Here is a 24107-nt window from a genome sequence, read left to right on the forward strand (position 1 = left end):
TTCTGCTGGCCTTTCGGTGATACCATTCTTTAGAAAGACCTCCAGGAGAAAACCGTTCAGTGAGAAGCCTGAGGGAAAAGCACCCTAATCTCATCATGTGACAACCACCCTTTTCCCCTCCCCAGTTCCGGGCTTCTCAGAGGGCAGACATCACTTCAGGATAAGAAACGCCCTAAGGGGATGACAGTGTCTACAGAAGTGCTTGTGGTCCCTTAGCTCAGCTGAGCGCAGAGGACCTGCACAGAGCCTCTAACTGCTAACCACTGCCCTGTGTCAGACTCTCCAGGAGAGCCTAGTACCCACAACCTCGCGGCTGCCACTCTCCCAAAGCATGACACTGTTTTCTGGCCCAGGTTACAGAGCCTAAGGGTGGGGCACAGTTACCTAGCTCCTATGTACCAAGGTAGGCAGGGAGCCATGACCCTCAGGCAAGCTCAGGTCAACACCATCTCCAGGAGTGACTATGTATGGCTCATTTTGCAAGGAGGGTCTGAGAAGGCTCAAGCCTCCTAGGCTGGAGGACTGGTGAGGATTCAGCCTTCTGATGATGGAGATTTGATTCAGCCAGTGGTTATATAATAGGTAGATGGAGGTGTTCCAGGCCAGAATGAGCCCTATGAGGCCTGCGGATGGAGTGTGCTTAGTGCCTGGAAACTATGCAGTGTTGTACAACATAATAGGACAAAAAAAAAAAAAAACTAATAAGAGACCAGAGAGGGGCATGGAGGCCTGGAGATGCTCAGCACTGCAAAGGGCTTTATTGTAATTATAGGAAGGAGCCTGAGCAAGGTTGTGAATAGAGAGGGGCTAAGCTGAGGTTCTCTCAGTCTCAGGGAGAGAGAGGAAGGGGTAAGCACACTGCAACTGCCCTCTGGTGGAGAAGATGCTTTGGGAGCAGAGGAGGCTTCCCGTGCAAGTGGCCTTGGGTGCTGGAATTGACAAAGAGGGAGAGGACACGGTGGCTAGAGACCAGGAGTTGCAGAAAAGAAATGGCTGTGCACAGTGGCGGCTTTGAGTCATTGAGGACACCAGGGGGTTGGAGGTGAGGTATGGGGCAGGTATGTTGGAACGTGTGGGAGCAGGTGTCAGAAAACACATCAGAGTTGTGATTCGTCTCATGCAGAAGTGGACACCAGATGCCATGGCCAACAATGGCCAATGGAAGAGAAGGGACTTAGGCAGGGGCACACACCCGAATCCATGGCAGAACCACCTTAGTGCCTGTGTGTCCCCTCTCCCACCCTGAGCTCTGGTACACCTGTCTGCCCAATGTACCTACCATGCCTAGAGATGGAGACTTGGGGTTGTCCTTATATTACGTGTCAGGTAACAGAAGCTTGAAGACTTGAAGTAACTCAGCTCCTAATGGAGCAGGACCCTAAACCCAGGATTCCAGGAAACGGCTCTGTCAGGTTAATCAGAGAAGGGCTTTGTAATAAGGATATGGGAGGGCTAGGTGTGGCGATGGGTGTCATTAATCCTAGCACTTGGGAGGTGGAGGCATATCTCTGAGTCAGAGGCCAGCAAGGTCTATGTAGTGATTTCCAGGTCTGTCTCAAGGGGGGAAAAAAAAGGAGAGGCTGGTGAGATGGTTCAGTGGGTAGAGGTTAGCCCACAAACCTAGGGCCTGAGTTTGATCCCTGGAACCCATGTAAAAGTGGAAGAAAAGAACTGACTGAACAGAGTTGTCCTCTGACCTCCATATGTGTGCTGTGTCATGTACCCTCCCCATCAAGCATGTGTGTGCATGTACCACACACACACACACACACACACACACACACACACACACACACACACACATCACAAAATTAGGAAAGGTCATTGGGCATAATAAAACCTATTACTTTGTACAATTAATATACACCAATTAAAAACAAGAACAAAGGGTATTAAAGGGCTCTGGAGTCAGGGGCCCAGCGAGGAGCACGGGACAGAGATGATGCAGTGACCAGCTAGGCACGGCCACTGCTCCTCCCTCTGGAGCTCGTTGCAGTGCTCTCTGAAGGGAGGGGCTTTCATCTCTACGTTGGGGTCTGATGAGTAGGGACATGGTGATTCCTGCTCACTTGCTCCAAGCTCTGACTGCCAGGAATCCCGAGAGTCCAGTGGGAGGTGACCCCCTCGTCCCCTCGAGCTTTCTCAAGCCTAGGTTCAAATCCTGGGCAGCTAAAGCCAATCCTAAAATGTGCATGCAGAGTATAACTCGAGGTGAGGCCCCATTTTTCCTGGGTCCCAGGCTCCCACTTATGGGGAGAAAGGAAGTGGGTTTCCAGCAGCAGCTTACTTGGGGAGGCAGGGCACCTGAATTCCACTCTGCTCCACCACCCCCTCCCCCCACAGACTTCTTGATCCACATCTCCAGGTGTTCTCCTCCCTCATCTCTCTTCCCCATCCCCTCTCTCCCTTCCTTCTGCTCCCCTCATCTTTCCTTCCCCCTCCTTCCATCCTTGTCTCCTCATCCCAACTCTCTCCCTCCCCACCTCTCACCTTTCCTTCTCTCCTCCTGCTCTCTCTGTCCACAGGTCACCTGCCTCATCCTGTTCTCCCTGTCCTGGCCCTCCCTTTCATCTCTGCCATGGCCCTTGGCTGCATATGGTAACCAACCCCCGTGGCTCCCCAGGATGTACACCACCTTCCTCTTTCAGGGACACTGCTCTCCACCTTGTCCTCTGTGTCCATGCCAAGAGGGAACATTGGGGCTAATATGTATCGAGCCATCCTTGAGGCAAGGAAAGAAGGGATATCTCCCTTAACTAACCAGTGAGGAAGACTCAAGCCTCACTTCCCAGAACCCCATTCTCAAATGGACACAACCTAAGGGACTACTAGACAGAGGAACCTCCCACCAGGTCTGTGTCCTTTTGCAAGAACCCCCTCTTTGACACTATGAGAGACAGCAAAACCTGCAAAGCCCTTGGCCTCAGGAGCTCTAGACTTCCTATAAATGAAACTTGCACAAATCAACAGTCAGATTGGGATAAGGACCTAGCTGGCCCTGCGTCATGCCTGGGAGGCTTCCCGGGGGAAGGAGGGGCTGCAGCAGCAAGTGTGGGCTGCAGGTCTGAGGGTCCAAGACAGACTCATGCCTCGGGGGCAAGGAGTTTAGAGGCTACAGATCCAGAAACTGGGCTGCCTTGTCTCTGCCTCCATGATCACCCCCAGACTCTTTCACTTTCCACAAACAGGAAGTTTCTGGGCAGGGGGATGTTTTTCTGCTAAGAGAGAGGGAAGTCAGGGTAGGTTCTCCCGTCACAGAAGGTGGCTAGTGGAGGGGGAGGGGAGAGTGGGCAGGCATGTAAACTCTCAGGACACCAGAATCTAGAACTGTCCACTTGTCACTTCAGGTAGGGAAAAACCAGCCATGCTCTCACATCTGCCCACCTTGTGGGGGAGGAACCTGGGATACAGAGACGTCTGTCCTGAGCCCCCCCCCAATCCCTGCCAGCATCATTGAATCTGTGCTTCCTATCAGCCTGTGCTACCCTTTCCCAAAGGCATGTAAAGCCTCAGCCCACCGTCCAAGGCTCTGGTTGTCCTAGAGAGCAAAAGATGCTGCCAGAGAACTTCTTAGTATTGGATTCTAGGTGAACTAGCAGTGACAGCTGCCCGAGACAATGGGAGGATGAAGAGTAAGACAGGAAGGCTTCCTGGAGGAAGTGTTTCACTGGGGCTGGAAGAACTGAGCCAGTGGTGTGTCACATAGAGGGAGGGTTTGTGAGCAGGAAAGAAGAGGACCACAGAGGTGCTGGAGCCTTTCCTTCTTGCAAGACATAAAGATGCTATCTGTCTGTCTATAGCCCCATGGGACAGGACCAAGAATTCTGGAGGGATGCTGCTTGATTTTCAGGACGTGCCCTCTGAATCTTAGTCTGAGGCAGTGTAATGGTGCTCCTCTCTTCAGCACCATTCCGTGTCTTCCCTCTGACTGCCACCAGCAACCGCAGAAGTCTGGAGCCCTGGAGTCCTCCCTAAGGGAGGAAACCTACCCTCCAGCACCCTAAAGGACTTGTTCTTAGCTGTGTTCAAGTTCAGTCACGTGGGCCCTGCTGACCACCTACCGATGTTCCCCACAGTCAGAAACGTGGTACCTCAGCAGTACTGCTGTGGCAGGGGGATGCAAGGAGCCTGTGGGAGATGTGGAAGGTGGCCTCAGTGCAGGGATATGGTTCCTTGGTGACTGGCCACATCCTGATTCTTTATCTTCTTTCTCCTTCCTTTTCCTCATTAGCATGAAGTTTATAATTTCACTATCGTGTGTACAAGTGTGTGCATGGCATGCAAGGTGGGGCACATGCCACAGCATACATGTAGAGGTTAGGGGACAAGTTGATGGAGTCAATTCTTTAGATGGGTTCCAGAGATCTAAACAGGCTGTCTGGGCTGGTATCTTTACCCTTTGAGCCATCTTCCTGGCCTAGTATGTTTTCATTAGCCTATGCTATTAGTGCATTTGTTTTGCTTTGCTTTGCTTCGCTTGAGAATACAAATAATTAGGTCTTGTTGTTTCTCTTCCTTCTTCTTCTCCCTGTCTACTCTCCTGTCCAGAGTAACTCCTCTCCAGTTTTATGTCACATCCATCCTTTCTTTGCCTCCCCAGATCCCACAGCTCCCTTAACATCTCATACTCCCCTCTCCTGGATCTCCTATATTGTTTTATACTCTATACCTCCTTTCATATGCTCTTATTTACATACACACAATAAAATTAGGATTGAACATGACAGTTTCGGCTTTCTGAGTCTGGGCCACCTCACTTAATATATAATACTTTCCAAATCCACCCATTTTTCATAATGGACATTAAAGCTGGTTTCATTTTCTTGATGTTGATACTGCATTCCTAATTCCCTCATCTGTGTGAAGAGATGATGTTGACTTCGTGGGGACACGTCAAAGTGGGAGGGGGGAACAGTGCTTGCTGCTCCCTGTGGACTGAAGGGGCAGGAAGAGAGAGGAGCAGGCAGCAAGCTGGGGCCTGTAAGGAGGAGTGACCCCATTCTTGGGCATGAGGGGGACACCCCACACTATGGAGGTTGTCATTCTGGGGTGGTGTGGTCTCTACTTGTTGTCTTGGAAGGAAGCAGTCTGTCCATCCCACCTGAGAATTCCTGGTGTCCGTAGGCTGCTAGGAGAGGGCAGACCTTCAAAAGGCTGCTCTGGTGTTGGGGGTGGAGCATGGTCTTGCAGCCAGAGGTCCAGTCCAGCCATTACTCTGCAAGAGCCTTGGGTTGAGATCCGGCCTGACTCTTCTCACGATGGCTACTTGTCTTACCTCTGGCAAATGTATCTGTGCTTTAGGAGGCTCCCTTTCTCCTCACACTCCTTAGTTCCAGAACAGCCTGTGCCTCAAGGTCCCCAGCCCACCTCCCTTTTAGTCCCTGCACAGGTTAGCATCATGGCAGAGCAACATCATGGAAATGGGTCACTGGGCATTGCTAGGGATGGCTGAACTGAAGAGCGGAGGTTAGGGCACCAAGTCAGGATTCTCCCGTAGTGTCCTCTCCTGGGAAAGCAGTGATGTCCACAGTGAAGTGCATCCCACTCATCCCTCCCTGCCCTCCTTCATGGGCCTAAATTGCTCCACTGTCTCCATAACTGTTTTGCGTAAGTACACACTGCTGTTACCATTTTTCCCAGTCAGGGATGGCAGTACACAATGAGTAAAGAAACCATGTTAGGTTCAGTGTATACAGTCAAAACCCACACAGCAGTGTCCACATGCACAACAGCACAGGGGGTGAAAATTCTCTGGCTTTATGTGTCATAGGCAAGCAGCTCCAGTGTCTGCTGTGGGCAATAGCAGATTCCCAGCCCTTTAGTCCAACAACCTTTCTAGGTCAGGCTGAGCCCAAACAAGTGTGACCATCACCAGCTGCCCGATCTCTGGTCACCTGCTTTCTAAATGTAAGTAAGATGTGCCAAGTGGTCCTAGGTCCAGCCTATACTAACTGTGCTGTGGCAGTGGCTGTACAGAACCACGATCACCGGGAGGCACACCTCATTTAGGAGGCCAGGGAACTTTCTGTTGGTACCACAACAATGTCTCAACCACCCAGCTCTAGGGATGCCTCCCCAGTGGTCTCATCAACAGTTAGTCATTCCAAACATCAGGGCTGCCCAGGCCAGGCAGTGAAGGCCAGGCTGGGAGACGTTGGGTGGACTTTCTTCTCACCAACCAAGAAAATGAGTCAGTCAAGGCCCAATATTTCAGTGGAGAAACGGTTTGGCCTGGAGTAGCTGGGCTTCAGGCAATGGGGAGATTGAGGTGGACTATGTGATCCCTAAGGCATTTTTTCTAGGAATGTGGTTACCAGGAGCCCCACACCCTGCAGAGATGGCACAGTTTGGTGGCAGTGAGCTTAGGTGTGGTGGGAAAAGGCCCTTCCTTACAGAAAAACTGGCTCTGTGCAATCTAAGGAGGCTGTGTTCCCCAGGGGAGGCTCCACCCTATCGGATGACCACAGACTTGTCACTTCCTTTTCCTCTTTGATCCCCAACAGCCCAAATGAGGGAGAAGTTTACTTCCCCTCTTAAATTATTTTTTGAATGTGTGTGTGTGTGTGTGTGTGTGTGTGTGTGTGTGTGTGTGTGTGTGTGTGTGGAGAGAGAGAGAGAGAGAGAGAGAGAGAGAGAGAGAGAGAGAGATTATTCAGTTAATGAATGATGCTAAGAAAAAATATTCTACCCTTGTTTAAATGGTGAAGAAGGCTATTCTATTCAGACTATTGCAGAAGCAGAGTGAAACAGATTGTTTAGATCTAGCAAAGAGAGCTGGGTGGTGGGGTTAGATCAGGCTGTAAAATGATTAAATAAATAAATATAAAAAAGAAGAAAAATAATTTAAATTTAAAATTTTTAAATGCTCACAGAATCAGTTTCTTGTGCAGTCCCCTCAGAGCAACACAACTGTGTCTGGAAGTGAAGGTTGCTACCCACGGGGCTTGCCATTTGAGACAGATGCTATCACCACCCCCAGGACAGGGGCTTGGACTTTGGTGACTGAAGTTCTAGCAGTGGTGTTGGCTTGTCATTGGATGTGTGAGAGATTCAGTTGCCTCCTGTGTGTGTGTGTGTGTGTGTGTGTGTGTGTGTGTGTGTGTGTGTGTGTGTTGCTGTGCAGTGTGGAAGGGTTCAGGCATCCAAGGATGTCAACTCTCCTCTTGGCTTGCTCCGAGTCTCCCTTACTCTTTGAGGTCCCCAGTAACCTAGGCAACAACATCAGCCTTGGCCCATCCCTGTGTGTTCAACTCTATTCAGCACTTAAGAAGGGGGCAGATTAGAGTGAAATGCATGCCTTAGGGGATCTCGGCCTGGAGATAAAAGTTCTCACTGCAGGCAGCCTGTGGGTGGGGTGGGAATGAAGAAGGGCCTTTTAAACAGAAATCAAGAGTAGAACAATCCTAGACCAGCGTGTAGCAATGAGAGGTGAACAGCCGGACTCTTGGGGTGACAGCAGCTGTGGAAGCTGCTGGAGGAACTGGACCAACACTGGACCTAAGCGGTCAGGAGCTCTCCAAGGTCGTCCCACCAAAGAGATGGTGATCTGCCTGGCGCTTTTGTTTTGCTGTCCGTGGTGCTGAAAGGTTCAAGCCTACTGACATCCGTATTTGTCACTTCTATCTCCCAACCTTCACCTGCCCTTATAACTCTTTCCAAATAGGCAATGGCAACATCACCCACACCAGCACCATCTCACCCACTCTTTCTCCTATGCCTAGCCTGCCTCTTGAATTACTTCCCCAAATGGCCCACCACAATCTCCTCTACATGGTCCCTGTCTTATCTGTGAGGATATGAGACATAAAGGTGCTAACATTGAGAACATTTAGATGTTGAGATGCTTGGAACTATCAGAGTGGCTTCATAGTTGGCATTTAGCAAAATAGAAATATCCACTTAGTAGATAAACAACCTACCTAAGATGCCAGTTGAGAGGAAACCAAGGCAAAAGAGAAAAGACTTGGCCATAGTCACCTAGCTACCCAGAGACAAAATTAGAGATAGATGGTAGACTCCCATCTCCCACTCAGGCTTCTAAACTGCCTCAGGTGAGCCCCCAAATGAGAAACTCTTAGCAATGCATCAGCACCTGAAATGCAGAGAGCCTGTTGCTCAACAGTCCAGTGTCACTCTGGGGAATCCCTCACCTGTAGCACTCAGACCCTGATATCCATGGCAGGACATACTGCACACTATCAGCATTGATCTTCAGCAGGTGCATCTGTGTTGCTGTGGTAACAGGTATCCACCGCACTACATCCAGCCCCATCATTCTGGCCTGGACATCTGAACTGAGACTGTATGCGCCCATCCTCCTGTGGTTTAAAGGGAGGAGGCTCCTCCACTCTCCTGTCCAAGGCTGTGCCTGAGGGCTCAGTGCCCTCATTAGCTGTAGCAGACAGCTTCTCAAAGCTCAGGCACATCTGCCTTCCTGTCTCCTGGTACCCGATGTGGATATCCAGAAACTCATCCCCAGACAGCATTAGGCCCCCAGAGGGAAGCCCCTTTCACTCCCACATCCCACATCTCAGACAATGATTTTTCGAGGTTTAGCAAATCTGTGTCTGTTCAGTGCTGTCTACATGTCCTCAAAGTCTTGCTCCTGGGGGGCACACAGTGGCCCCAGTATGAACTCTGCCTTCCTATATGTCACCAGGGAGCTTAAGTCCACTAGCAAAGGGAAGGACTAGATTCAAAGTGACAGAGCTCACACTGAATCATGGCAAATGCCCTAAAATAGATTTTTGTTTTTAAAACTTCAGATTGTGTGACAATAGTGGACTGTGAAATTGATTTTGCGGGTCATGACTAGCATTTATGTGCAGTGTGAAAAGATGCATTAGAGCAGGGTAGAACGGAAAACATTATAGCTGCAGTCAAACTAAATTTTGCTTTGTGAACCTGAATCCAAGCACTTATGTGCACATATGAGATGTGTGTGTATGTGTGTGTGTGTGTGTGTGCAATAATACAAAAATGTTTGTGCTTGTGGAGTCCAAGGGCAATAAAAGGTGAAGTGCTACGTTCCAAGAAAGGAGACTCTCTTGAAGAGGTACTTGGATGTAAAGAGATGATGGCTTCAATTCCAGAGTGCTGAGCAGGCCCGTGGGGGAGATGGCGTCAGGCTAGTTTGAGGATGAGCAAGAGTTTGTTGGAGAGCCAAAAACATGTAAAGTGCCTCAGGGGCTAAAACAGCATTGATCTGGGCATGTGCTAGGTCCATTAGTACAGATGCCAGCTGTGTATGTGGTGCTAGGCAGACATGGGGTCCAGAGGTAGAGAGATCTTAATATCATGCCAAGAAAGTTGAACTTCGTTCTTGAGAGCAATAGAAACACCTGTTGATGCTTTTAAAGCAAGCATGGCAATTAACTGTATACAGGACCACCTTCTTTACCAACAGTGGAGGAGGTGTTCCCTCAAGATCCCAGGTAAGCAATGTCCTTGGATAAAGGAGTGGGAGGATCTTGGGAATCTGGGTCTTTCTGCAGAGTGTATCATCTCTTTACTTTTAAGTGATTTTTTAATTTCATTTCATTTCATCTTATTTTATGTGCTTGAGTGTTTTGCCTGCATGTATGTCTGTATACCATGTATGTTCTTGGTACCCAAAGATGTCAGAACCAGGTATTGGATCCTGTGGAACTGGGCTTAGGGATGGTTGTGAGCTACCATATGGGTGGCAGGCACTGAACTCAGGTCCTCTGCAGGAACAGCTTGTGGTCTTAACCACTGAGCCATCTCTCGTATCTTTTTTATGGGGACTGAGCCCTGGAGAGGTGCTGGGGTTTCTTGTTGATGGCCACAGTAACTGTGAGGCACCCTTGGCTGACCCCATATCCTGATAGAGTTGGACTTCTGGATGAAGGCACCGGCGTAAAGTTTTTCAAACGCTGAATTTGAAAACTCTATAAGCTGGAAGCACCAGATTAAAGCATAATTGAGCTAATAGAATATCCCCCCCATTGTTTTCTGCTCTTTGGCAAGTGCTTCTTAATAATCCCATCTCTCTGAGTTCACTGTCAGCTCAATGGAAGTGAGTTTCTAAGTAACTCATTTTTTTTCAGATTTTACGGCTTCCAAAAACAATCTAAAGTTTCCCCTCCAGCCCTATGACTCTGTGCTCCAAGCTATTTATTTTAATTAGCTTTATATTGTATAACTAACATGAGCCAAAAAAGAAAACCCACGAACAGCCACCCATTAGCCAGTAAGTAGAGCCCTGGTACAAATCACCCCCAAACAATAGATCATTTAGAATTGTAATCAAAGGGGAAGTGAGCTTCCTTATAATGATGGCCATGATGCAGAGCAAAGACTGATGAAAGGCTTTGGGAGAATCTCAGGGAGGAGGCCCCCCTCCTGCCTGGACGGTATGGGGGTGGGTTCTGGAGAGAGCAGCTTTGAATCTAAACCTCCTGGGTCAGAGGTCAGGCTGAACACAGGGTCTGAACATTTTTGGCCTTCATGTATTGCCCTCAATGAGGCTTGAGCTTCTGTTCATTGGACATGGCTGCTCTAGAATGTTCTGTTGGCCACCACGTTCAGCTTTGGTGTAGATACTGGTTATCCATACATATCCAATATATAGTGGCCTGCTAGGTGGTCACAGTTCCTGGGCAGGAGCAAAGGCCTGCAGCCCAAAACTTCTGCGTTACCACAGCCTGGTGGCCTAGAGGTCAAGAACACAAAAGCCAGAGCCGGACTTCGCCATCTCAATATTCTCGTTTCTCCCCGTGACTCAGTCTCCTCCTCCATAGAATAAGAATCAGAATGAAGACCGCACAGCAAGTGTATCTTGTCCATTAGACTCAGCAAGAAAAGCACCTGGGCAGGCAAGCACATGCCGTGTAAGTGGCCGCTATTGTTGAAATGCAACGGCTGCTATTGGAGAAGAGTATGAAGTGCACATGGGAAATGGTCGAAGCAGGGATAGAAATTGTTTGTTGTGTAAAAGCAGCCAATCTTCAGCCACAAGCCAGGACTCACGATTGGGTCCGGCTTTGTGGCAGAGGAATAAAATGAAAGACGACACACAAAGAGCTAGTCAAAGACAGCATCTGAAATGGGTTTCGGCGTGCCTTTCAGCTGCTGTGTAAGATAAAGCCCTTTGTGTGATTTTCATATAAATGACTCATATTAGCTTTCAGGTAATGCATTGTGTTTTCAGGTCCAGGGAAACTAAGGAGTGTGGACCTTATTCTGCAGGTACCAGGGGACCAGGGAGGGTTTTCGAGGAGAGAGAGTGACCTAACTCTCGGTGGTTGGCATCTTCTCTAGGCAATGCCTACAGAGAATGCCTGGAGAATGGGACGTGGGCCTCAAGGATCAACTACTCACACTGTGAACCCATTTTGGATAACAAGGTGAGTGACCCTGCCGCCCCCCTCCCCCAGGTCCTCATAGAGTGTTAGGACTCAGGCTAAGCACAAAGGACCTCATGGGCAACAGAACCAGCCTTTGTGTCACCCAGGACATTCTTTCTGCGTTTCCTATCCTCCATTGAGTCCTCCTCCTAGAGAGCTTGAGCTGGTGGCATGTGACACAGAAAGGGCACAGCCATGTAATGATGCTCCCCGCAGCTAATGGGCTCTGTGGGCACATTATGTCCTCTTATATTGAAACTCACTCTTTCCGCCTGGCATTTGTCTTCCTCCGTTCCATGGAGAATGGAGAAACACATGCCACTTTGCCAGGACCATCCCGAGAGGAAGCTGGGCCTGCCTGGACCTTGCCACCTTGTACTGGCTCTTGCTCTGGGAATGGGTTCAGTACTGTCAAGGATCTAGCCCTCTGTTGTCATTGGGTTTAGTACTGTGATCCAACCCAGGGCCTCAGACACGCTAGGCAAACAGTCTTCCTCTAAGCGCCACCTCCAACAAGCTGTGCCTCACACCCAGAATGATAGGTCCCAGCTCCATGCCTCTCCTCCCATTCACCCAAAGAAGTCCCCAGTTGGTCTGGAGCCCTTCTCAAACGAAGTCCAAGTGCAGACGCTAGAACACTTGCCTCTTCTGAGAAGTGAAGGCGCAGAATGCAAGCCCAGGTGATCTGCAGAGAGGCTCCAGGGGAGCATGAGGAAAGCCATACAGCCTGAGTAGAAAGAAGCGCTCTCTCTCTCTCTCTCTCTCTCTCTCTCTCTCTCTCTCTCTGTCTCTCTCTCTCTCTCTCTCTCTCTCTCTCTCTGTCTCTCTCTCTCTGTCTCTCTCTCTCTCTCTCTCTGTCTCTGTCTCTCTCTCTCTCTCTGTCTCTCTCTCTGTCTCTCTCTTTCTGTCTCTCTCTGTCTCTGTCTCTCTCTGTCTCTCTCTCTCTCTCTCTCTCTCTGTGTGTGTGTGTGTCTCTGTCTCTCTCTCTGTCTCTGTCTCTCTCTCTGTCTCTCTCTCTCTCTCTGTCTCTCTCTCTCTCTGTCTCTCTCTGTCTCTGTCTCTCTCTCTCTCTCTCTCTCTCTCTCTCTCTCTCTCTCTCTCAGCAACCCCCTCCCCTCTCTGTGTTCTTATGGCCACTCTGGTGGTGACACAAGGTAGACTAGCTTGTGTTCCATTGAGTATCATTCCTAAGTGTTCTGCACTGCACATCCTCATCACTATGTTCAGGGACCAATCCCAGCCTACCCTTCCTACCCTCCCATAGGTCCCTGCTTCTAAGGCGGGAGGGAAAGTTGATGCCATAGTACAGATGCCATAGCTAAGGGCCATCTCACCCTCAGTTGCTCTGCCAGCTGGAGTCTGAGCAGAGACTAAACCCAGATATGGTACTGTGGGAAGGATCAAGTTTTAAAATCTGCATCTACAGCCCTAGGGCATCTCAGAATAGCCTGTGTCCAGATGTGCCCCTAAAAATGCATGTTGCGATTCCTGACCACAGCTGCTTCTGTGTGTGTGTGTGTGTGTGTGTGTTGGGGATTGAACCCAGGACCACACATGCTGGACAAGCTCTCTATCACTGATCCTCCACTCCAGGCCTCTGTTTCTTCTTTTGGAGACATTCAGTTGCTCAGGTAACATCCTCCCAACTCAGCCTCTAGTGTAGCTGGATCATGGTCTGTGGTTCCAGGCTTTAGCCCTTTATAATAATAAAACCACCAGGCCAACCTGTGGAAGTTTTAGAAGCCCAAGGATACTTACAGCCTCTTTAGTCCCAAGGTGAGGGCAGAACTGGCTGAAGTACCAGCCCTACTCCCACATAGCCATGCCTCTGTCCTCCCTGTCTGTCTGTCCAGCAGAGGAAGTATGACCTGCATTACCGAGTCGCCCTCATTGTCAACTACCTGGGCCACTGTGTTTCCGTGGTGGCCCTGGTGGCCGCTTTCCTGCTTTTCTTAGTCCTGCGGTGAGTCCATCTCTACCATGCTTTCTCCTCATCTTTGTCTCCTCGCTCTGGGGCCTCAAAAACGGTGGCCAGAGATGGGTTAAGCCAGGGACTGGGGGGGGGGGGTATGGCCACCATTGTGCCTGAAGGGTGCAGAGCAGGCCCAGCTGTGACCCCCAGGGGGGACTTGGGGATGCAGCCCCACCCTCATCCCAGGCCAAATCTTTCCCAATCGGGTCCTTACCCTGCTGATGCCCCAGCCCTAGGCCCAGATGAGCCCGGCTGACACTGACCTGGGCCTCTACAGGAGTATCCGCTGCCTGAGGAACGTAATCCACTGGAACCTCATCACCACCTTCATCCTGAGGAACATCACGTGGTTCCTGCTGCAACTCATCGACCACGAAGTGCACGAAGGAAATGAGGTCATTTCTGGGAGCCTCGGGCTTAGGGGGTGCCTGCCTTTGCTGCCTGACACTTCACAGTCTAGATCTCACATAGTGACCCACGCTGGGCTAGACTTTGGGGTTGCTCCCAGCTAAAGAACCATCATCCCATTTCCTGCCCTCTTCCCTCTGCCCTCTGCCCTCTGCCCCCTGCCCATCTTACAAGTGGGGCTGGAGCATACTTGTCTAAAGTAAAGGTTACACTGCTAGTGTGGTGTCTCCACACCATGGCTGTACATGTTAGGTATCCACCTTGGATTTGTGCCGGCTGTTACAGGATAGTGTCCAAGTCACTTTAAAACTGTAAACCAGAAGAGGGCCAACCCTACTCTCTGGCATACCTCATAGAGGCCTCAGTATATTTTCTTTGGCTGGCCTGGCCCTGAACACACACACACACACACACACACACACACACACACACACACACACACACACACACACTCAAACTTGATCCTTAACTTGGCCTGGCCTGAAGCCTGCTTTGGCCTTGCCTCACAGCCAGGCTAGCGAAACAGGGTGTCAGGTACACTCCAGCCCCAGTCTTGGCTGGCACTAATGTGACTGCACTTCACCTGGGGGGAAAAAAGGTGACTTTAGTGTTTGGAGTTCATAGCCTCCCATCCGCCAAAGATGCTACCAAAGATGCCAACCACATGGGCCCAGGATCAAGACTGGGGCTGTAGGGCAGAGCCCTGGGGCAGCAGGCAGCTCAGCCTAGGAGCAGTATCCAAGGTCCAGATGGCTAGGCCATACAGGGAGGAAATACACTGCCTGGGCCTCCCCTCACCCAGCCTGCTGCTATCTCCGTATCCTGCATAGGACTGTAAGGGAGCCCTAGGAGAAAGCCACAGAGATGGAAGCCTATGGCTTGGTCCCCGGCTCAGAGGGCACCACTGTGTGTCTCTGGGCCAGTGCCTGTCCTCCCTACATCCCATGCAGAGAAACAGGGAGCCATCTTGGTCCACTGATAAGTCACCCAATAGCAGTCCTGACCACAGCCCCTGCACACCTCTCTGTGCCTCCCTTTCCTCTCACTATCAGGCAAGGTGGCTGCCTCAGGCTCAGAGAAGTGCCCGGATTTGTAGAGACCTCAAAACTAGCAAGACCCTCCCACCATGAGCCATCATGAGCAAGCCCTTCCAATACCTCAGGGCTCCATTGCTTTTCTTCTTTTCTTTCTTTCTTTCTTTCTTTCTTTTTTTTTTTTTTTTTTTTTTTTTTTTTTTTTTAGTTGCTTGGGGTGTTTGTTTGCTTGGGGTTTCTCTATGTAGCCCTGGTTGCCCCTGGACTCACTCTATAGACCAGGCTGGCCTCAGACTCAGAGATCTGCCTGCCTCTGCCTCCTGGGTGCTGGGATTAAAGGTGTATACCACCATTACCCAGCTTGTTTTCTTTCTTTTGAAGTGAAAGTTCAAAGTCTGTCCCTAAATGGGACCCAGCCTGATGAGCTCTGTAGCTGAAGGGACCTGAAACAGGACATGGAAAACAGTACGGTTCTGGCCCAGTCTGATGCCAAGTAGCCTCAAAAAGAGACATCAGACATGGTAGAGGCAGGCCTATAATCCCAGCTGCTTGGGAAACTGAGAAAAAAAATTTTTAAGTTCTAGGCATTCCTAGGCTACATAGTAAGTTCACGGCCAGCCTGGGCAATTTAATGAGACCCTATTACAAAGTAAAAATATTTTCAGATGCCTTAAAAAAGCTAGGGCTGTGGGCTCAGTGACAGAGTGTTGTCTAGCAGGTGGGAGGCCCTAGGTTCCATCCCTATACCACATAAGCAAAAAGAGACTGAAGAAAGTGGAAAGGAGAGAAAGCAAGAAGCACATGGGAGAGAGGCTGCCCAGAAGTGAGGGTGGGAGGGCTGAGCTACCCCACTGGGAGTTGGTGGTGTGTAGAACCCTGTCAATAAGCTCCAAAGTGGGAGGTCCTATGCCTCCCCATGGGACCTGCTCTGCTGGGGCACCAGCATCTCACCGCCCCATCCCACGTGTAGGTCTGGTGCCGCTGCGTCACCACCATCTTCAACTACTTTGTGGTCACCAACTTCTTCTGGATGTTTGTGGAGGGCTGCTACCTGCACACCGCCATTGTCATGACTTACTCCACAGAGCACCTGCGCAAGTGGCTCTTCCTCTTCATTGGATGGTGTGAGGGTCCCTGGGCAGGAGGGCCTCCTAGGGAAGGGGCACTGTTGGTAAAAAAATCTCCCCCCTTCATCTCGAGGCCAAGGACTGGAGCCCAGCCTGCCTTGCTCCTCCCATGCAGCCCCAGGCTCTGCCCCTGTGCAGTCTTAACCAATGGCCGAGTGCAGCTCTGCCCTCCGCCCCTGGGCCATCTCATGATGTGTCTGCTTCTGCCATTCTTCCCCTAAACCTTCCAGAGGCCATTCCAGAAAGCCTTCCTCCTACCCAAGGTGACCATCCCAATGACACTTGTCCACCACACCATCCTTTGCTTAGAAAGGATGGCTTAGAGTTGGGGGACCATAAGGTCACAGATGAACTATAGTTGAAAGCCCAAAACCACACTCCTGGGCCCCTTGTGACTTCCTAAAGGTCTCTATGCATCTGTCCATCCCTTGCAGCGCGTGTCTCTCCTTTCAGGCATTCCCTGCCCAATCATTGTCGCCTGGGCTGTTGGCAAACTCTACTATGAGAATGAACAGTAAGTGGGGGATGGGCTGGCCTGGGGGGTTTGAGTTGAGGTAGGTCAACTTTGGCCCTGGCCAGGCCCTGGGTGGGGTGGAGCCAGAAGCCTTACCTGAACACACCACTCTTTTGTGGCCCTCAGACTGGAAGGCCAACCCCCAGGAGTCCTCACACACAAGGATCACAGTGTGTCTGTGGGATTCGACTCACCCTTCCTTGAACCTGAGACTAGTAGACTGGCCCACAGTCCAGATGACAGAAGCTCCCCCTGTGGAGTCACAGGGGCAAGAGGTGGCAAGTAGAATTTGAATAAGGTCATACTTGAGGGCCTTAGCTCATAAAGACAAAAGCTGCCCAGCAAGTGGAGAGCTGCCTCTGTAGGTGATTAGCTTTCTCTCAAAGGGGGTGTTCAATCAGAGACCAGAAATTTGGGGTGCTCTGATACTGACTTGCATTGGATGACCTCAGAAGCAGAGTCAGAACTTAGCTCAGTTCTTTCTTCTGGGTCCCAGAGCATCTCCGGCAGTTAGCGAGCCTGGCCAGGCAGTAGACTGCCTTCCCTGGGTGTATGCAGCTCACTTCAGACTGAAGACTGGGCCCAGGCCTGGGGAAGGCCCCACCTTCACACCAGCAGCTTTGTGCCCTGAGCATCTGGAGGCCAGATTCTACAAGGACAGGTGCCACAGGACAGCTAGTCCCCCACTCCGTGAAGGGGGAGCTCAGCTCTTCCTTGGTTCCTGTACCTGCTGTGTGACCAGTCCTGCGTCATCTCACAGCCTGCAACAGAGGAGGGGACTGAGAAGGCAAAGTCCTGAGACTGTGCCCATGGGAGGCTAGCCTCCACCAGACACAACAAAAGACAGGACAGGGCCTTGCTAGGGTAGTTAGTGCACGGAGCTGTCTACTGAGAGCTGCCCAGGAGGCTAGGGCTCAGGAATGGCCCCACAGGAGAAGGGCCTAGTTCTGAGTTGAGAATCTGAGTCCACCTCAGCTGCCCTGTCTTTGCAGGTGCTGGTTTGGCAAGGAGCCTGGTGACTTAGTGGACTACATCTACCAGGGCCCCATCATTCTCGTGCTTTTGGTATGTCCTCTGGGGAGCAAGGGGCTGGGGCACTAAGAGCATAGCAGGAGATCCACTCAGGCAGAGACACTGATAAAGACCTGGCCTGGGCAGCACCCTGCACCCACTCTGCACTGCTCCTATGCTCTGCACAAGGCACCTAGCTTCCATCATCACTGATTCTCCTATGGGCTCCGCCTGTGGCCCTCTGCACATGGCTCCAGACTTTGGTATTTACTCCTGGCGGAGAAATGGTCTGACTGGTTGGTTGTAGCACCTTCCCAGGTCATAGGCTCCTTAAATGCTCCTTGTCAGGTCCAACACTGAGACAAGAGGGTAGGCAAGCAGCTGGTACAAGGGAAGGTGTGCCAGTCTTTGGTTCAGCACAGAGCTCAATCCCTCTGCCCCCAGGAACACCTTCTAGGGCCCCGCCCACCGCCCTCGGGCTGGCAACAGATTCCAGAATGCGGTGTAATGAGCAATTGTTCCTAGGCCAGCTCCCCGCCCTTCGACAAGTGTATTCGCACCTAAGATATAATTGCCACTACATCTTTAATCCACAACAAGCTTTAATTAAGATAGAGTTTAAGTAGGGGCTGTATTCTGGGAGGGGGGTGGGAAGCCCATTATATATTATACATTTTTTAAAAAACATACAAAAAAGCCCCATAAGAAATTGGCATTTATATAAGATTTATTTTAGGCTTCTATGTGTACCAGCTCTCTTAAAGGGCCATGGAGCCTTCTGGAACACTCAGAGGATGGATGCCCTCCTCTTGCACGCAGCAGGAGCCTAGCCGGTCTACCTTTGTCTACCATGGCGACAAGCACTGTTTATCTCTTCCATTTCCTGACTCTCTCCTTCCGGTGACTATTGGGAGTCACTGGAGCCCATCTTTGGAGTGTCCTTGATGGACATCAGCTGAGGATGACTAGAAAGGTTTCCCGCCCACTTTCAGGGCTCCACTCAGGCTGAGGCTGGTCTTTGTCAGCAGTAAAGGAAGGAGCGTCCTTGGACTGGCAGCTGCAGTGACTCACTTACCTCCCAGCCAGCTGCCAGGAGCTCATGTAAAAAGGGACAGGGCTTTTGATAAACCTGGGACCCAGCCAAGGAAGGGCTGGCCTGGATGGGAACCAACAGCTTAGAAGTGAGCTCTCACCTAACACTGCTGGCCAGGTAGTGAGGAAATTATAAAGAAGGGAAGGGAAGCTGCCCAAGTTTGCTTCCTTCCCTGGCTGCACACCCGCTTCTTTTGAAGCCAGTGGCTTATCCTAGCAGAGGATTCCAGGATCCAAGCTGAGCCCTCCTTCAGGTTCTGGTCCCAACACTTTCAGTCCTCGCACATTTGCTAAGTAGGAGAGCCGGCACTCCCCACTGCAGAGATGAACCCCAGGTTACAGGCACAGCTAGTGGAGCTGAGACCCACGGACCAGCCTCCTGCCTTACCATCCTGCCTCCTTGGCCTGCCTGCCTCTCCTGTTCTCTAGAGGCTCGCCCCCCCCTCATTCATGTCTGGATTCCGTGAAGGGAATCAGGCTGTGCAGTCTGTGAGAAGCCAGCCCACTGCCTAGTGGTCGTTGTAGGGAAAGGATGTTCCTTCATTACAACTGGCATGTGACTTTTTAACCATGATTGTCACCCTGTGCCCCTCTTCATGGCAAGTCTGTGGTTTCCTGCATTGGACAGATGAGGAAGCAGAATCTGTGACTTAACGATTCACCCGAGGCCACAAACATGCAGGTGAAACCATAGGAATTTGAACCTGGAGACCCACGCTTGGGGCCTGGGGATCGCTGGAGGTGATCTCAGGGCCCACAGTGGAGGGTCATAGCAGAGGCTAGGCTAGAGAGCAAACCCAGTCAGGGTCCCCACCAGGACAAACGGCCTTGGTCTCAACCTGTGAACTGAGGTCTTAGACACATCCCTTTGAAGGTGGAGAGGCTGCACTGTTTATCTTCCCTGGGTGTTGCCTCGGGACTAGTACCTCCCCATCCCTTCAGTCTACCCTGTTAGATGCTGAACCAGCCCTCCAACACTAGAGAAAGCCTGAGGCTGGGCATCATCCCCTGCTAGTGCTGTCAGGCCCAAAGGGCACAGGATAGACATTTGTGTCATGTGACACTGAGGTCTGACTGAGTGACTAAGGGCTTTGTGACTCACGGATGGTGACTCCTTACTCCACGTGTCTCCCCAAACTATCGGCTGCATTGCCATAACATCCCACAGCCCTTTGCCATACCTGTTCCTCATGCAGATGCCTGAGGCCCTGGCCTGCTCCAGCAACATGCACACAAAACAACATCCAGGGGGTGTTGGACACATCTGGAGTCCTGAATATAATGTCATGTGTGCACAGCTGTTGGGAAGGGAAGCGTGCTATCAGAACTTTCTTCCTGTCCTTGTCACATCCCTGTATGTGGTGATGCATCTAGCGAGGACCAACCTCCCAGGGGCAGTAGCAGCTAACCGAGCCCATCCTAAGGGGTCTCTGGGCTTTATAGATCCACATAGAGCAGACAGGTGCAATCCTGAAGTAGGCATGATGCAGAGAGCTGCAAGGTGGGTGACAGCCAAAAAGAGGAGACAAGTACAAAGCCTGGGGAGGCCTGCTTAGAACCAGGATGGGGCGGGGTAGAGATGTCCCTTAAAGATGGAGGAGCTGCCAGGCATGGTGGCGCATGACTTTAATCCCAGCCCTTGGGAGACAGAGGCAGATGGATCTCTGTGAGTTCCAGGCCAGCCTGGTGTGCAGAGTGATTCCACACAACAGCCAAGGCTACCCAGAGAAACCCTGTCTCAAAAACAAACAAACAAGAAAACAAACAAACCAACAAAAAAGATGCAGGAGCCAAGTCTGAAGCCCATAGAGAGATGAACCAAAGTCACCTCTTGTGCTTTCTGGTCTTCTCTTAGTGAGGATCTGTTAACAGAGGCCCCTGTGAGCATGCAGAATGAACTATCTACTCCCGCCTCCCCCCCCCCCCCGCCCCCAGCAGGCTTAGGAGCCTTTCCTATTGAAGGGAGAAGCAATGAGCTGGCTTTGTTCTTTCTCTGCCTTGGGTTATAGTGGCAGGCAAGGCTGTACCATGTGCCATATGGGACAAGTGGCTGTAGCTTCTGCATCTATGGTGTGATCCTGAGGGAACTCTGCCCTTTTTGGGTACCATGTTCTCCCACTGTAATGCCTGGGATCAGCCTGAGGACTAGGAGGCTCAGCTATATGCTGGTGCCCTGGACTCTTCCTCAGTGGAACCTGCGGTGCACAAAGCCTCCCTAGGACAGACCACACTGATGGGGAGGGGAGTGGGGCTGCTGAGCGTGATAGGCTAGCCAGTTTCTGTCTGTTCCCATTTTCTTAACCCGTGTAGGAGCAGCGTGTGTAGGGGCTAGGAGAAGGAGGCTGCTGAAGCCAGCCCTGCTGTCCTCGGCTTGACAAATCAGACAGGTCTGCTGCATCCGTGCATCTGTAAAGCCTGGCTACTGGTGGGGCCTGCCTGTAAAAGAGGGCATCGCTTGAGGAATAGCTGTGTTGCCCTTGGATGTGCACCTGGAATGGTGTGAACACTGGCTCTTCATTGTTGAGCCCTAGGCAGGTGTAGGCCTCCCCAGGCGTGTCCTGTCACGTGATGGCACCGACTGCAATGCTCGCATTGTGGGAGGCAAGACAAGACCTTGTCACATGGCGGACACGATCTTCTCACATGGTACCTACCACCACCTTCCAGGTCCCCACTCCATGGAGCCTCCTGAGGAGAGTCCGTGACACTGAACCAGCAATGTTGGCAGTGTGGAAAGATAACCCTTCTCAGAGGGGGAGCTTCTTCATGGAGCTAGCCTTAACCTGTACCATGCTAGCTGTCTCAAACTCCAGCCATGTGGGCCACCTTAGGAACATTCCAGACTAGTTGGGAGTACCCAGCAAGGGGAGTTGTTAGAGGAGACAGACTGTCCTGTGTGAGCTTTCAGATGCTTCCACCTCCTGGGACTTGTCTTGCCTCCCACAAGCAGCTTTCCACTGGCCGCCATCAATGCTGCTCCTCCACTTGGCGCCCTTCTCTCCTGGGTCCAGTCTCTGCCTGGACGCTTTCCACTTGCATAGCTCCACCGTCACCAGTTCTCAGCTTGTTTATTTTATCGCCATTGATCCAGTTCTTTCTGAGAGGGTACCTAATAAAAATGCAGTCCTTCCCCATCTGCCACTAGGCCAGAGTACTCTGTGAGCAGGTGCTGTGTCTGCCTGTCCACATGCCTTTCACTGGTGCCCCAGCACAGAGGTTGGCATGGGCAAGTGCAAGAATGCTTAAAAGCAACCTAGGGCTAGGCTGGGGGAGGTAGAGGTAAAATGACTCATTGAGGAGCTGTGAACGCTTTCTGAGGAAGAGTCCCAATGGACATATACACACTCCTAGATGCCTGCCCTTATCAGCTCATGAAAAGGCATGCAGGGACATCGTGCTCCCAAATAGACATATGCATGGTCGCACAAGCACCACTCTGAGCCAAGCACACACACACATATTTAAGCGTACAGGGCAGCATACACAGAGGGAAAGCACAGCCACAGGGTGACTGATTTACTGGCTCTTGATATCTCCTTAGAGAGAAAGAGACTCTGAGGGAGCGCAGAGACCCATGCAGCAGGAGGCTGACTCCAGAGCCAGCAGGAGCACAGCCTTCGGAAGTGGGAATGGCTTTGACATTAAGGGAAAACACCAAATGAAGATAAATTAGTCGTTTCCCAGTGCTGCCGGGCAGCCCATTTGTCTTCCTCACCTGTGGGAGGCTGAAAGCTTAGGCGTCCCTAGGAGCAGGGTTGGTAGAGATTAATCACTCCACTGGCCTGTGTTGCCCCACCCCCATCCCCGCCCCTGGCCCCACCCTGACCCCAGGGCAGAGCTGAAAGGACCTAGAACTGGTGACAGTGTGAGGGCCTCTGAGATTCTCTACCAATAAGTAGGGTCCCCATGACCAAGAGAAGACAGATGCAGCAGAGATCTGGGCTGTGCTTCTGTGTAGTAAAGTGACCCCAGAGAAGTAAGTGGCCACTTGTCCCACCCCCTCTGCTTTACAAGCTGCCTGAGCCATGGGTGTGGAGTCAACAGCGTTGAGTCCGCCCTTGCTAGGGAGGAGCAGAAGTTGGGTGGGTGACCAAAGCAGGTGCTCGCTGCTAGGGTACATGTTTGGGAGGCAGATGTCTCAGGGATTCTGTTTCTCTGCCAACCCCCACCACCGACCCCCCCCACATCCCTCTCTACTTTCTTCCAGATCAATTTTGTATTTCTGTTCAACATCGTCAGGATCCTGATGACAAAATTACGAGCATCCACCACCTCCGAGACAATCCAGTACAGGTATGGGAATGCCCAGATGCTCTTGACCTGGGTGGCAGGGAAGAAGCAAGACAGACCTCCCACCAGAGCCCTTGGAGGTCTCACCCCTAGAGCTTGCTTGAGCACCCAGAAGGCAGGCAGGACACCCCATCTTCCCACCTGAGTCCTGCCTACAGGCGAGCGTCATCACCCTCTTGCTTCCCCATCCAGGAAGGCAGTGAAGGCCACGCTGGTCCTCCTGCCCTTGCTGGGCATCACCTACATGCTCTTCTTTGTCAACCCTGGAGAGGACGACCTGTCACAGATTGTGTTCATCTATTTCAACTCTTTCCTGCAATCCTTCCAGGTAAGCCCCCCCGGTGGCGGCAGTGCACGTCCCAAGCCTGGGTGCTCAGACTGGGTCCAGTATACCAGGATCAGTTATCTGAGCACCAAAACACAAGCGCTTGCACACTCAGAACCCTGCTTGGTCCCAGATGCTGCCCCAGTCATGTCACCCCTTCAATCCCAGGGTTCAGCTGTCCTAGCACGTTGGAGATGTCTTAGGACAAGCTCAGGCTGTTGAGGCCAGAGACCACACCCACTCAGAGCAGACCCTGGTGTAATTGCCTCCCTTGTCCTTGCCTGGGCCTGAGACTTCTGAGCTCTGGGTCCTGGGAGCTTACTCCTAGCCATCCTGTGTCCTCCCATGCCTCTAGCTGGAATGGCTCTGAGGAAGATACCTAACTTCTCCTTCCTTCCTTTCTAGGGATTCTTTGTGTCTGTTTTCTACTGCTTCTTCAATGGAGAGGTAGGAGACAGGGTCTTTGGGGTGGTCTAGGGTTCGGGCATCTTAGGTGGTCTGGCCAAACTGCTCAGCCTTCCCAAAGAGCTTCATCACGGGCTATGCTCAACTCCATCCGATGGAAGAGGGGCTGAGACACCACTCAGCTTTAAGGGAACAGGACTTCTCCTGCAGAGCCAGTTTAGGTCAACTCCACAAGCCAGAAATAACGTGCCTGTACTCAGGGCATGCCCTCAGAGCCAGGGAGCAAGGTACCCACATAGCAGGGCCTGTGAGAGTCAGACAGAGGGGGTGAAAGAAGCAAGCTTCCAGAAAAAAAAAATGTGAGATGACGTATGTCATTCAAGCAGTTCTTTATGAACTAAGCAGAAAAGAAACCAGCAGAGGCTGGTGAAATGGCTCCGTGAATAACGGCTGTTAAACCTGATGGCCTGAGTTCCACACCTGAAACTCATATGGTGGGAGAAGGGAATTGGCTCCAGCATGAAAGTTGACCTCCACACACATTGTCATGATGCTCACAC

The 24107-nt window shown here is 51.4% G+C and overlaps 1 protein-coding gene across 8 annotated transcripts in view; it reads left to right on the forward strand.

The window, feature by feature from the left end:
* The window catches only part of CRHR2 (corticotropin releasing hormone receptor 2), a 44775-nt gene that overhangs the window by 17956 nt on the left and 2712 nt on the right, over window positions 1-24107 (forward strand). For 2 of the 8 annotated variants that reach the window (XM_084785801.1, XM_084785803.1), the window contains 9 exons: window positions 11284-11369; window positions 13223-13332; window positions 13619-13736; window positions 15754-15907; window positions 16364-16424; window positions 17417-17489; window positions 22735-22820; window positions 23010-23145; window positions 23548-23589. In XM_084785801.1, coding sequence (XP_084641927.1) covers window positions 11284-11369; window positions 13223-13332; window positions 13619-13736; window positions 15754-15907; window positions 16364-16424; window positions 17417-17489; window positions 22735-22820; window positions 23010-23145; window positions 23548-23589 — 866 coding nt within the window. Of the gene's footprint in view, window positions 1-11283; window positions 11370-13222; window positions 13333-13571; window positions 13737-15753; window positions 15908-16363; window positions 16425-17416; window positions 17490-22734; window positions 22821-23009; window positions 23146-23547; window positions 23590-24107 lie in introns of those variants that run through there. The other 6 variants (XM_084785802.1, XM_084785804.1, XM_084785806.1 and 3 more) reach the window with 4 other exon arrangements.

The sequence above is a fragment of the Acomys minous genome, assembly GCF_964271855.1.
Source record: "Acomys minous genome assembly, chromosome: 6".
Classification (NCBI taxonomy): Eukaryota; Metazoa; Chordata; class Mammalia; order Rodentia; family Muridae; genus Acomys; species Acomys minous.